The sequence below is a fragment of the Leucoraja erinacea genome, chromosome 30 (assembly GCF_028641065.1).
Source record: "Leucoraja erinacea ecotype New England chromosome 30, Leri_hhj_1, whole genome shotgun sequence".
NCBI lineage: Eukaryota > Metazoa > Chordata > Chondrichthyes > Rajiformes > Rajidae > Leucoraja > Leucoraja erinaceus.
Genome location: NC_073406.1, coordinates 15991954 through 16004758, shown reverse-complemented (window position 1 = coordinate 16004758; position 12805 = coordinate 15991954). Strand labels below are relative to the sequence as shown.

Below are 12805 nucleotides of genomic sequence, written 5' to 3'. Positions count from 1 at the left end.
CTAAATGTTCCTGAAGGGTCCCGAACCAAAACATTGTCTGTCCATGTTCTCCAGAGATGCTGCCTGACCCACTGAGTTACTCCAGCACTTTGTGTCCTATCTGTCTTTGAAATGTTGTTATTGTACCTGCCTCAACTACTTCCTCTGGCAGCTCATTCCATTATACACATTATCCGCTGTGTTTAAAAAAGCCACACCTCAGGTTCCTATTAAATCTTTCCCCTCTCATCCTAAAACAATATCCTCTAGTTCTTGATTCCCCATCTTTAGGGAAACGATGGTGCATCTACCCTATCTATTCCCCTCATGATTTTATACACTTCTATAAGGGAGCCTCGTACACTCCAAGGAATAAACTCCTAGCATGCCAAACAAATTCCTTTAAGCTCAGACCCTCGAGTCCTGGCAACATCCTCGTAAATCTTCTCTGCATTCTTGCCAAATTTTAGAATGATTTGCAGTCAGACACTGCAATTCTATCTAAAATATCACCCGGGAAGTGAATGTGCCCGTTTTTGAGCAGATGTAAGCCACATCAAATGACTTGCACCATTTATGTTGTCTTTGAAACATCACAGTACAATAAAATACCAATTTAGGAGTGTCAGGCCTGGAGGCATGTTGGTGCACTGCACAGCAGCTGAAAGTGAAGATACCCTGTCATCAACAACTAAGAATAATACACAAGAATTTAACAAGCTAGCAGTATTCAGCCAAGCAAAACCTAACATTAATAAAACTAACATTAACAGTTTTGTGAAAGGTTTGCCCCATAATCTACCACTCTTTACTGCTCCTACAGTGTCAGATGTGGCTCACTGCATGGCACTCCTTATCTCCAAAGCAAATGGATGTTGGTTGAAGTCCCTCTCCAAAGTTTTGAACACAACAATTTATAGCAAAGTCAAAGACAATTTGTGTGTATAAAGAGCCAATTGAAGAAATGCCAATAGGATGCAAACTTGCTTTGGTAATGGAAATCAAAGATTGGCAGGCAAAACTGCACATGAACAATTTTGAGGAATAAGTTTAATCTGCCACTGTTATATATTTGCTACTAACTTCCACCATATCCACAAATTCAACCTGCCTTCTCGCTCCGCTTTCTGGATCTCTCTGTCTCCATCTGCCAATCCACCCCTTCTCACTGGGATCCACGTATCACCTGCCAGCTCTTGCCCCATCCGCCGACTGGTTAGTATGCAAACAAAAGCTTTTTACTGTGTCTCGGTATAAGTGACAATAAACAAAACTGAACTGAAACTGAACTTTTTTTCCGCCTACAAAACTATGCCTGTCCATTTCCTTCCACAGATGCTGCATGGCTTGCGGAGTTTCTCCACCAGATTGTTTACTTTTTTACTCTATACAGCCAACAAGCTGCCTTCATCAACTTCCTGCAGATGCTACAACCTTTTTTTACGCTAGGGGCAATTTATTGTGGCAATTAATGTGCTGATGATCCAAATCCAGGTGAAGGGTCTTGGTCTGAAATGTTGATTGTCCATTTCCCTCCACAGATATTGCTTGACCCACTGCGTTGATGCAGCGTCTCGTTCTTTAGCTGCAGATTCCAGCATCTGCCATCTATTGTGTCTACCTCGTCACAGGAAGAACGTGCAAACTCCATACAGACAGCACTCAAGGTCAGGACTGAAGTGGGGATCCAGTATCGAGGCAACGGTTTTACAATCTGCAGAATCAAGGAACTGCAGATGCAGGTTTACACAAAAGGACAGTCCTCCAACAATCAGTCTGAAGAAGGGTCACAAGCCGAAACATCACCTATCCATGTTCTCCAGAGATACTGCTTGACCAGCTGAGTTACCCCAGCACTTTGTGTAATGTTAAAGCCTGTGTCACTCCATTTCCTTGACCTGTTTCCTTGCAGCAGAGAAGGCTGACTCAAATACTCTGTACCAGCCCAACAGATGGTCCCCAACAACATTGGCAATGCACTCCAAATTTGGCCCTGTGCAGAGCTGTTGGGACAAGTTTGCATTGATAATGATACATTGGGAAAATGTATGCCCTTTGGTCAACACCCCTTCAGTTTATCTGATTTAACTAACTTAGATTTTAGGATGATAATTTTGTCAAAATTAGTGTTCAGGTATTTCTATAATCATATTAACTCAATTCGCTGGGCAGCATGATGGTGTAACGGTAGAGCTACTGCCTTTCAGTGCCAGAGACCCGGGTTTGATCCTGCCCACACATGCTTGCCTGTACGGAGTTTGTACATTCTCCCTGTGACCTGCGTGGGTTTTCTCCAAGATCTTCGGTTTCCTCCCTCACTCCAATTAAGACGTACCGGTTGTAGGTTAATTGGCTTGGTGTAAACGTAAAATTGTCCCTAGTGTGTGTAGGGTAGTGTTAATGTGTGGGGATCGCTGGTCAGTGCGGACTCGGTGGCCGAAGGGCCTGTTTCCTCGCTGTATCTCTAAACTAAATCACCTTCTCTCTAGTACCACCATGCCCACTATTTTGGGGCTTTTCGAGTTTAATTATTCTTAAACTTTCCTCACAATGAGAGGTTTTCGTCCATGCTGTCAGTTTCAGATGAAACGGTTACAAACTCCACCATGTAAAATGAGTTTTTGGTGTGTAGTATACATTCTTTAACAACCAACTCCTTGTGTGCAGAATATACTTGTTTTAAACTTTTCCTATTTCTTCAAAATATATAAAATCAATGCACTGGATTTCAAAATGTCACATGTGAATGGACCTTAAATATTTTGTTTTATTTTACGGTATATATTGTTTGATTATTATTTTCGGAGGTAACCTGAAACACTGATTCTTGGCTTGGAGAATAGCCATCAAGTTCTGAGTTATGTGGCAGACATCCTATAAGACTTCATTTCATGATCTTACATGACATTGACAGTGAATCAATAATAAAATTACAGGACAAGGTATGTACACACAATCAAAGCCATCAGTGCACATTGTAAATGATGCAGATTCCACAAGGATGATACTGACATCTTTGTTACCTTATTACAGTTCTATACATGCCTTTGAACAGGTAGATCACAAGTTGGCCTTATATCACAAGATCACAAATGAGGGAGCTCTGTCACATCAATGGCAATCTATGACAGCATAATTTCCCCACAAGTTGAAGGAAAATCTCGATGAAATAAATAGTTTAAGAAACTCATCCTCTGAGTTTCTCCCGCATTTTTGTCTACCAAGGAAATTAATAGTGGTACTTTCATTGGTTTAAAGGTTGGGGTTTTGATCTGTCAAATTCCTGCCCTAAATTTTGAAATTATTTCTCCTCAGCTGTATTATTCCACATGAATAAAGCCCAGTGGAAGACTGGGATTCATGCTGGGTCAAATTCAAACACCACATTGTAAATGCTGGTGGCATCTTTGTTAATGTATTACAGGTTTGTCCAATGGCTTTAACTACACTAAACAGAGTATAGTAAGCACAAAGACCAAAAATAGTACACTGCTCCAGAGAAATGTGAAAGGTGTCAATCAGTGTCAAGTGACTCCGAGAGCACTCTAAGCTCAACACATACAGGACCAATTAGCTTGATGACATACCACTCTCCAAGATAAACATTCACTCCATCCATCATCACTCCATCTACTGTGACTTCAAATCTACATAATGCACTGCAGTCACTGTCCAAGGCTATTTTGTCAACACCTCCCACTGCAACTATCACTGACAGAATAAAAGGATAACAGATGCATTGGAACATCACCAACTGCAGGTTCACCTCTAAGTTGCATGCTTTCCCCACTTGGATATGAGTTGTCATTCCATCAAGATCATCAGTGAGTTCCTCCCCGAGGAACTCCCTCCCTGACAGCACTGTCATACAATCATACAGTATGGAAACATGCCCTTCAGTCCAACTCGTCCATGGCAACTAAGATGCCCCATCTAAGCTAGTCCCATTTGCTTGCATTATGCCTGTATCCCTCTAAAAACTTCCTATCTATATATCTTTCCATGTGTCTTTTAAATGCTGTTATAGTGCCTTCCTCAACTACCACCTCCAGCAACTCGTTCCAAATACCTACCGACCCTCTGAGTGAAACTGTTGCCCCTCAAGTTCTTATTAAATCAAGCCCCTTTCACAAACCTGTCCATAGGATCTCAATTCCATTACCCTGGGTAAAAAACACTATGAGTTCACCCTATCTAATCCCCTCATGATTTTCTACACCTCTGTAAGATCATCCCTCAGCCTCCTAAACTCCCAGGAATATAGTCCCAACCTGCACAACATTTGCCTATAGCTCAGGCCCTTGAGTCCTAAAAACACCTTTGTAAATCTTCTCTGCACCCTTTCCAGCTTAATAACATCAAATGTGGGAGAACTTTCACCAAGTGTCTCACTGCCACCTTTTCACAGCTAGCTTGGGATGGGTAATATGCCTTATCAAAGACCATATCCTCTAAACACATAAATAACATCCCATTATGCTCAATTGGAATGAGCTATGTGCTCAACTGGAATAAGTATCAGAATGAGAATTTTGTAAACATGCTTGTAGTGGGAGGAAAACAATATGAAATGCAATCAAGCTGAGGACAAATAGGATTATAGACAAACCATACTACAAGACCTATTATTTGAGTATTTACAGTTATGAGTAATTTGAGTACAATTATGACAGCACTTTGGTCAATTATTCCAGGGAATTGTATAAAGTACGTTAATCAAATTAATTGCAATGTGAAAGAGTCTTTGGAATATGTTAATGAAATGATTGTAAGAAGAACTAAGAGAATCTGATGTACAATGCTTGAAACTGCAGTCGGCTATGATTAAAGGCACCCAATGGCTATTGCAACTAATGATATTTTCAGTGTAAATTGAAGAGCCATTGGCTGTTCCTAACCACAATCATTTATTTGATAGGAATCATAAGAATAATTGTGATTCATATCTTCCAACAAGAATGTTTCACTGAAGAATGATTTGAGCAATTATAAAAAAATGAACACATTAGTAAATGTAATCTTATTCATCCATCTTATTGGTTTCTTTCTACACTTCCCAAATTAAATAATAACCAAAATTCAACAATATTCATCATGCATTGTGTTTCTGCTGACTGGATAGCATGCAACAAAAGCATTTCACTGTACGTTGGTACATGTGACAATAAACTAAACCAAAACTGAGTACTTTCATGGTTGCAAAACACTGTTGGGATGTCCTGCGTTGTGAGAAGCAAACAGAAGCCTGGACCTTGCCTTCATGGAAATCTTCAAGATCACCCAACCCAACATATTACTTCCTCAAGCTCCTCTTGCACTCGAGCCCATGACCCTCTACTCCCTCAGATAGCACAACGTAGTTTCTACCACACAGGCACAGTGGCCTAGGTTCAATCCTGATCTCTGTTCTGTCCAAGTGGAGTTTGCAAATTGTGGTGTGAGTTAGCAGCTTCAAGTTCCTGGCCATTAACATCGCGGGTGACCCGTCCTGGGCCACAACACATAGATGTAATCAAGAAAGCGAAACGCCAGCCCTTGTACTTTCTTAGAAGTGGAAAGAGATTCAGCATCTTACCCAATACTACAACAAACCACTACAGATGCACTGTAGAAAATATTCTAATGGGCATACCAAACCCCACCTTCAAAAGCATCTACCCGAGGTCCTGAGTCAAGTTCACATCTATCAACATGGATCCCCATCATCTGGGCCATACCTGCTTATTGCAGCAACGATCATACAGAAGGTATATAAGCCTTAAGTCCTACATCACCAGGTTCAGGAATAACCACTTCTCTATAGCTTTCAGAACCAACCTGCACAAAACTCATCCGACCTCAACAACAGAACAATATGGGCCACCATGGCCTTTTTCTAATTGTGTATTTTTGCGCTAATAATTGTTTTTTTTCCATGGACATTTTTTTGCCCTGTCTTGCAGAATTTGTGTAATTTATGTTAGATTTGTATTTTTGTGTGTTGTCTATGTGCCCGCGATGCTGCCGCAAAAAGGATTTTCACTTTACCTGTACCTCAATGTACTTAATCCAAATTGACTCCTTTTCACCCCTGATACTCTGGTTTCTTCTCACAACCTGGAATGGGTATGTCTTTTGGTAGGTTAATTGGCCATTGTCAATTGCCCCTAATGTATGTGGCAATATCTGAGAGGAGTTGTGAGGAGAGTAAAAAAAGTATCAGTGTAAGTGGATGCTTGTTGGTCAGTTGGACTCTTGGTGCTAAGGGGCAAATTTCTCGTTGTTTGACACTAACATTGAAGAATTTTGGAGAAAAGTTTGGGCGGAAAATATATTTTCAAAAGAACTCATTGCATTTGACACAAAATCGCAACCACAAATGGGATTAGCATGGTTCAAGATGGCCAAAAGGCCTGTTTCTGCACTGTACAATACTATGAAACTATAAACAGGGCTTCAACTTGCTTCCAAGAATGTAATTAGTTTTTGACCGGTTTTGATCAGATCAGAGAATGCACATCAACTTCATAGCGACATCTTGGAACTACATTTTACTCTCCAGCACAACATTGTGTGGGGGACTTGAAATTAAAATTGCAATGGCAATTTCTGCTTTTAAAATCAAGATGACAGAAGAAGGACATTTCAGCTGTAAGATAAACTGCAAAACTGAAAGGAAGTACTGTATTTGAGTCCAAGTGTTCTGTGTTTGAAGACAACAGAATAGTTGAAAGCATTCTGAGCCTTTGATGCAGTAAATTCAAAATGAATCACTTCACCAGTTGATGTCATGAAATTATGCAAAATAGTTGTTTTCGGTTAGATTATATGGTTAACTGTCAAATCGTTTCTGTCAAGACTTTTTTTCCAGTGGATTAGTGACTTTGTGCATATCTAATATAGTGCTGGAGATTGCAGGTTCAATCCTTTTATTCATGCCAAGTTCGCTAATCGAGAACAGAGTTGATTGTGAAGACACAAGAAATGGCAGATGCTGGAATCTTGAGCAAAATACACTGCTGGAGGAACTCCGCGGGTCAGGCAGCATCTGTGGAGAAAAAGGACAGGCATATTAGGTCAAGACTCTTCTTTAGACTGAATTTCTTTGTACATTCATTTTACATTTTCATACATCTACTTCCATTAATGCACCAAACTCCTCAGAGTTAAATGGAAAATTTGTCTTTCCGAGGTTCAAATAGTGTTGTGGAGGCGTATCTCAAGCATCAACCCAGAGAGCAGAGCAATAATGCTCCCCTGAGTCCTGGGCTGCTGCTGAGGGGTGAAACGGGAGAGTTTAGGTGAAGGAAGTTTAGGCAAGGAACTTCAAGTCAATTTCTCCCAGGTATTCACTCACGCAGGGGCGGGAGAGGGAGCAGCTGGAGGGGCTGGGGATCTCCCCTTGATGCTGAGCCTGCTCCAGGCCTCGGCCAACAGCATTGCAGGGTGGGGTCTTGCAGCGCACGACTTACGTCGTGGGGTTTGTGTTGGAGCGGACGCCATCTGAATGCAGCTTTGCTGCGGCGGCGGCGCGGGTTGTTGTTGTAACCGTCGCCCTGGCTGAGCAGCGGCGTCGCCCTGGCAACGGGGCACGCGGGGACTGGCGATCGCGGACAGCGGTGAGTAGAGGGGGAGAGGGGGGGGGGGGACAGAGGGGGGGGGGGAGGGGACAGGGGGGGGAGGGGGAGGGGACAGAGGGGGGGGGGTAGAGGAAGGGGGGGGGGATAGAGGGGGGGAGAGGTGGGGGGGGGAGAGGGGGAGCAGAGGGGGGGGGGGGGAGAGGGAGGGAGGGGGGGAGAGGGGGGGAGGGAGGGGGGGGGGAGGGGCGGGGGGGGAGGGAGAGGGAGGGGGGGGGGGGGAGAGAGAGAGGGCGAGAAAAACTGTGTGTGTGTGTGTGTGTGTGTATGTCTCTCTCTCTCTCTCTCTCTCTCTCTCCCTCTCTCTCTCTCTCTCTCTCTCTCTCTCTCTCCCTCTCTCTCTCGCCCTCTCTATCCCCCACCCTCTGTCTCTCTCTCTGTCCAGGAGAGGGAGGAGAGAGAGAGAGAGAGAGAGTGGAGGGGAGGGGAGAAGGAGAGTGGAGGGAGGGAGAGAGGGAAGGAGGAAGGGAGAGAAAGGGAGAGGGAGGGAGAGATATGGGGACTTTTTCCACTCAAAGAGTGGTAGTTGAAATACACAGGCTGAGAGTGGTGAAAGCAGAGTTGTGACAGCATTTAAGAGATATTTGGATATGTTTGAATTGTCTAGGCAATTAAGGCAAAGGGGCAATTGCTAGAAGGTGGGTGTCTGACGACGTGGTGGGCTGAATTGCCAATTTCTAAGCTGCTTGTCGCTGTGACTCTCTGTGCTAATTCCTGAGATGCGAGGGTTGTCCTATAATGATGATTTAGATTTGTATGCTTTGAAGTTTATAAGATTGAGGATCTTATTAAAGATATATCAAACCTACATGACAGGCATGACAGGTTAGACACTGAGACGTTTCCACTAATGGGAGAATCTTGATCGAGGGGACATTGTTTCAAAATTAGGGAACAATCATTTTGAACTGACATGCTTTGAAACTTCCCGCAGAGAATGACGAGTCACAGAAATGTCGAGTGTGAAGGTCTGTGGAACCTAAAGTGCCCTCCATAATGTTTGGGACAAAACCCATCATTTATGTATTTGCCTTTGTACTTTGAGATTTGTAATAGTAAAAAATCACATGTGGTTAAAGTGCACATTAATAAAGGCTATTTTTATACATTTTGGTTTCACCTTGTAGAAATTACAGCAGTGTTTATACATAATCCCCCCCATTTCAGGGCACTATTATGTTTGGGACACAGCAATGTCACGTAAATTAAAGTAGTCATGTTTAGTATTTTGTTTCATGTCCTTTGCATGCAATGACTGTTTGAAGTCTGCGATTCATGGACATCACCGGTTGCTGGGTGTCGAAACATCGAAACATAGAAAATAGGTGCAGGAGGAGGCCATTCGGCCCTTCGAGCCAGCACCGCCATTCATTGCGATCATGGCTGATCGTCCCCAATCAATAACCCGTGCCTGCCTTCTCCTCATATCCCTTGACTCCACTCGCCCCTAGAGCTCTATCTAACTCTCTCTTAAATCCATCCAGTGATTTGGCTTCCACTGCCCTCTGTGGCAGGGAATTCCACAAATTCACAACTCTCTGGGTGAAAAAGTTTTTTCTCACCTCAGTCTTAAATGGCCTCCCCTTTATTCTAAGACTGTGGCCCCTGGTTCTGGACTCGCCCAACATTGGGAACATTTTTCCTGCATCTAGCTTGTCCAGTCCTTGAATGCAATATTTATGCTTTAAATTGGATTTGCTATGAATAAGGTTAGGCTAAATTACATTCCTAATTACATTCCACAGTAGAGCCCGGCTCTAATCAACCAGTGCAGCACATGAGCGATCTTAGTGTATTCAAGTATGGAAATCAAATTATAATCAAGCACTTGGCCCATGTTGACCAACCTGGGTCTCACTGCACACCTGGTACTACTCCTGACCCTGACTCTAGTTGCATACCTTCTCTCACTCCTGACCTTGAAACCAGCCTTATACCTGACCCCATTTCTACGCTGATCATAGTTGGTTACCTACTTAGGTTCCCAGTGCTGAACACTCCCATTGTCCCAGCTTTGACTGCACACCTAGTACTATTCCAGACCTTTACTCTGGATGCACACTTGGCCTTGCTCCTAGCCCCTCTGTACTGACAATATATCTGGCCCACACATAAAGCCCCATATCTGACACCCTGGACTTAACCTATTACGTTCAAGTCCACAGGTGCTTACCTAATGCGGTAATCTTTTATGGGGCACTTCACGGACCAAATTTTGTAAAACAAAATTTGCTACATCCATTGGCTTCCTTGTTATCTAACATGCTAGTTGCTTTGTCAAAGAAGTCATCAATTGGTTGAACACAATTTCTCATCCATAAAATTATACTTACTCAGCTGTATAAGTATTCTGTTACCATTTCCTTCATTTTCCTAACAAACTGTCCTGAAGTCATTTCACCCTCAATATTTTCAGTAATTTGCTGTCTTCCTCTCAGCTGGGACTTTTCCGAAATGCAAAGTCCAAAAACTATATATTTAAGCAATAATATTCTATTTAATGTAATCTTGAGAGTACGTAATATTTTCTGTGGTTTTCATAACACAACAATGATAAAAAGATCTTTGTTTTTGATTGCACCTACCAACATGCATACATTATTATATTACAGTAAATATGTACCAAGGGCAAATTTTTGTTCCAACGCTCCCCATTCCCAATTATTTTTACATTGAAGTGATTGAAATCCAAGTGAAGTTTAAATGGCATCAGAAAAATAAAACATCTGAATGGATGATATTCATTACGTGGTTGGTGGAGTCAGTATCAGCACAATTACTATATTAAACTTTGATTCTTCAGATGTCCTGGTTCAAGCTAAAACCAAAGACAAATAATATCCTCCTCACACATTCCCCTGCAAGTATCTCTGTCACTCCTTGAAAATATGCCCCTTCTTTGAACAAGCTCTTAAGCATCGCATCTGAATCAATTTCCATCTGATTACACTCCTTGAGGATGTTCATCTACGTGTTCAATTAATAAAACAATGAGATTGGGGACATTTCTATTCAACCTGTCAAAGGAATTTGGGGAGGGGGGGGGGGGGTTAGAAATAGTCAGTGAGGTAAACAAACATAATAGTTGAGTGGCAAATGACAATAGTGCTACCTTCCCAATATTTAACTGCAGGAAATAATGGGTTATCTGGGCTGTATGTTGTGACATGCATCCTGACACCTTGCATGGCATTTTAATATTACACTTATCCCATCCCCCTGGATATTCCGGATTAATAAATTAAGGTTTTGTCAACTAATTACAAATCAGGCTAATGACAAATCAATAACATTAGCCAACTCCGAAACACGAAGCATTGAGCATTAAGATGCAGACATCACGGACAACTGGCCTCAGTTCCCCGCTCACATCTGGCAGTGCTCTTCATCTGAACCAGGGGCTGCGGAGCGTATTTGAAAGTGGGGGACTGAGCATTCACTGATCACTGGCCTTCGGGGTACCCAGCGAGGGAGTGGAGTGACCGAGAGGGGGGTGGGTGTGGGAGGGGGGTGTCCCCTCCCACGGTAGGGATTTTTTGAAATTTGATGTGTTAAAATCATGTTTTAGTGCATTGTAGAACTATGATTTCAATGTTTTTTGTTTGAAGTATTTTTAAGAGGTAATTTTTTAAGGGGTAACTTTTTCCACACAAAAGGGTGGTGGGTATATGGAACAAGCTGCCAGAGGAGGTAGTTGAGGCAGGGACTATCCCAACATTGTAGAAACAGTTAGACGGATACATGGACAGGACAGGTTTGGAGGGATATGGACCAAAAGCAGGTAGTGTAGCTGGGACATGTTGGTGTTTGTGGGCAAGTTGGGCCGAAGGGCCTGTTTTCACTATGACTACATTATACCTCCACCATGCATGAATGCTTCAAAATCAAGTGGTCAAATTTTATTACCATATACTCAAGCATAGAAACATAGAAAATAGGTGCAGGAATAGGCCATTCAGCCCTTCGAGCCAGCACTGGGCCGAATGTCCTATTCCTTATTCTTAAACTGCGTGACCCCTCGTTCTGATCTTCCCCAACATCGGGAACCTTTTTTCCTGCAGTTACAGTAAGTGAAAATCTAACATGCAAGCAGGATGCTTTCTCCAACCACCCCCATTTGAAGGCTACTATCTTCCATCGCTTCCACCCAGTGTTTGGTAGCTACTTCCAGCAGCCACTGGTTGTCCTCCAGGATACACCGAGCCACAGCCTGGTCAATGCCGGCCACCAGGGTGAATTCGGCACAGAGACTCTCACGGCAGCGGCACAACGCATCCCACGAATGCCCGGGACTCTTGCACTGAGGCTGCTCCATGGCTGGAGCTGCAGCGAGTGACTCGCCAGCCCCGCAAACACTCGCCAGCCCTGGCTCCCCATCTGTATCTTCGCCCGCCGCTCCATCCCTCCCTCCACCCCCGGCTCTCTAACACCCATGCAGTGGCCCATGCAGTTGATATTAGTTTTGAAATTCTCGTTGAACACAGAATTTCTCACGACAGAGCCTAAGAAATTCTGTGATCAGTGGGAGAACGGGAGAATTTGGCGAAATGCGTGATTCTCACACTCAATGCATAAGAATTGGCAGCCCTGAGGTTAGGCAAGAACAAATTGGAATTTCTTTAATTTTTTAAGCACCTCATGTGTTTTGGGAAAGCCCATTATCATTGTTAGCTCTTGGAATATCACATAAAATTGGTGATTCTATGACTAAAATTGAGGAAACATTTATTTGCAGACTGATCAGATGTGACAATATGGAGGAGGAACACAATTTTCAGAATGAAAATGAAGAGGAAGAATCAAAGTTGGATTCAGAGCAAGAGGTTAATCAAGGTAAAAAGAACATTAAACCGGAAAGACAAGGATCTGCAGATACTGGTTTATAAAACAAACACAAAGTGTTGGAGTAACAGCGGGTCAAACATCATCTCTGTAAGGCATGGATAGGTGATGTTTTGTGTCAGGTCCATTCTTCAGATGTCATTTTAATTTGCTTTAGAAAGTAACATAATGGTGATATATAGCCATTTAGAACCGAGATGAGGAGAAACCTTTTCACACAGAGAGTTGTGAATTTGTGGAATACTCTGCCTCAGAGTGCACTGGAGGCCGATTCACTGGATGTATTCAAAAGAGAGTTAGATAGAGCCTTTGGGGCTAGCGGAATCAAGGGGTATGGGGAGAAGGCAGGCACGGGTTACTGTTTGTGG

General features: G+C 42.9%; 1 protein-coding gene across 1 annotated transcript in view; it reads left to right on the top strand.

The window, feature by feature from the left end:
- Nucleotides 1-7315: 7315 nt before the first annotated feature.
- cfap74 (cilia and flagella associated protein 74) overlaps nucleotides 7316-12805 on the top strand; it is a 134130-nt gene continuing 128640 nt past the window's right edge. The window contains exons 1-2 of the mRNA XM_055659016.1: nucleotides 7316-7577; nucleotides 12331-12428. Of these exons, the coding sequence (XP_055514991.1) occupies nucleotides 12350-12428 (79 nt within the window). The 5' untranslated portion in view covers nucleotides 7316-7577; nucleotides 12331-12349. The remainder of the gene's footprint in view (nucleotides 7578-12330; nucleotides 12429-12805) is intronic.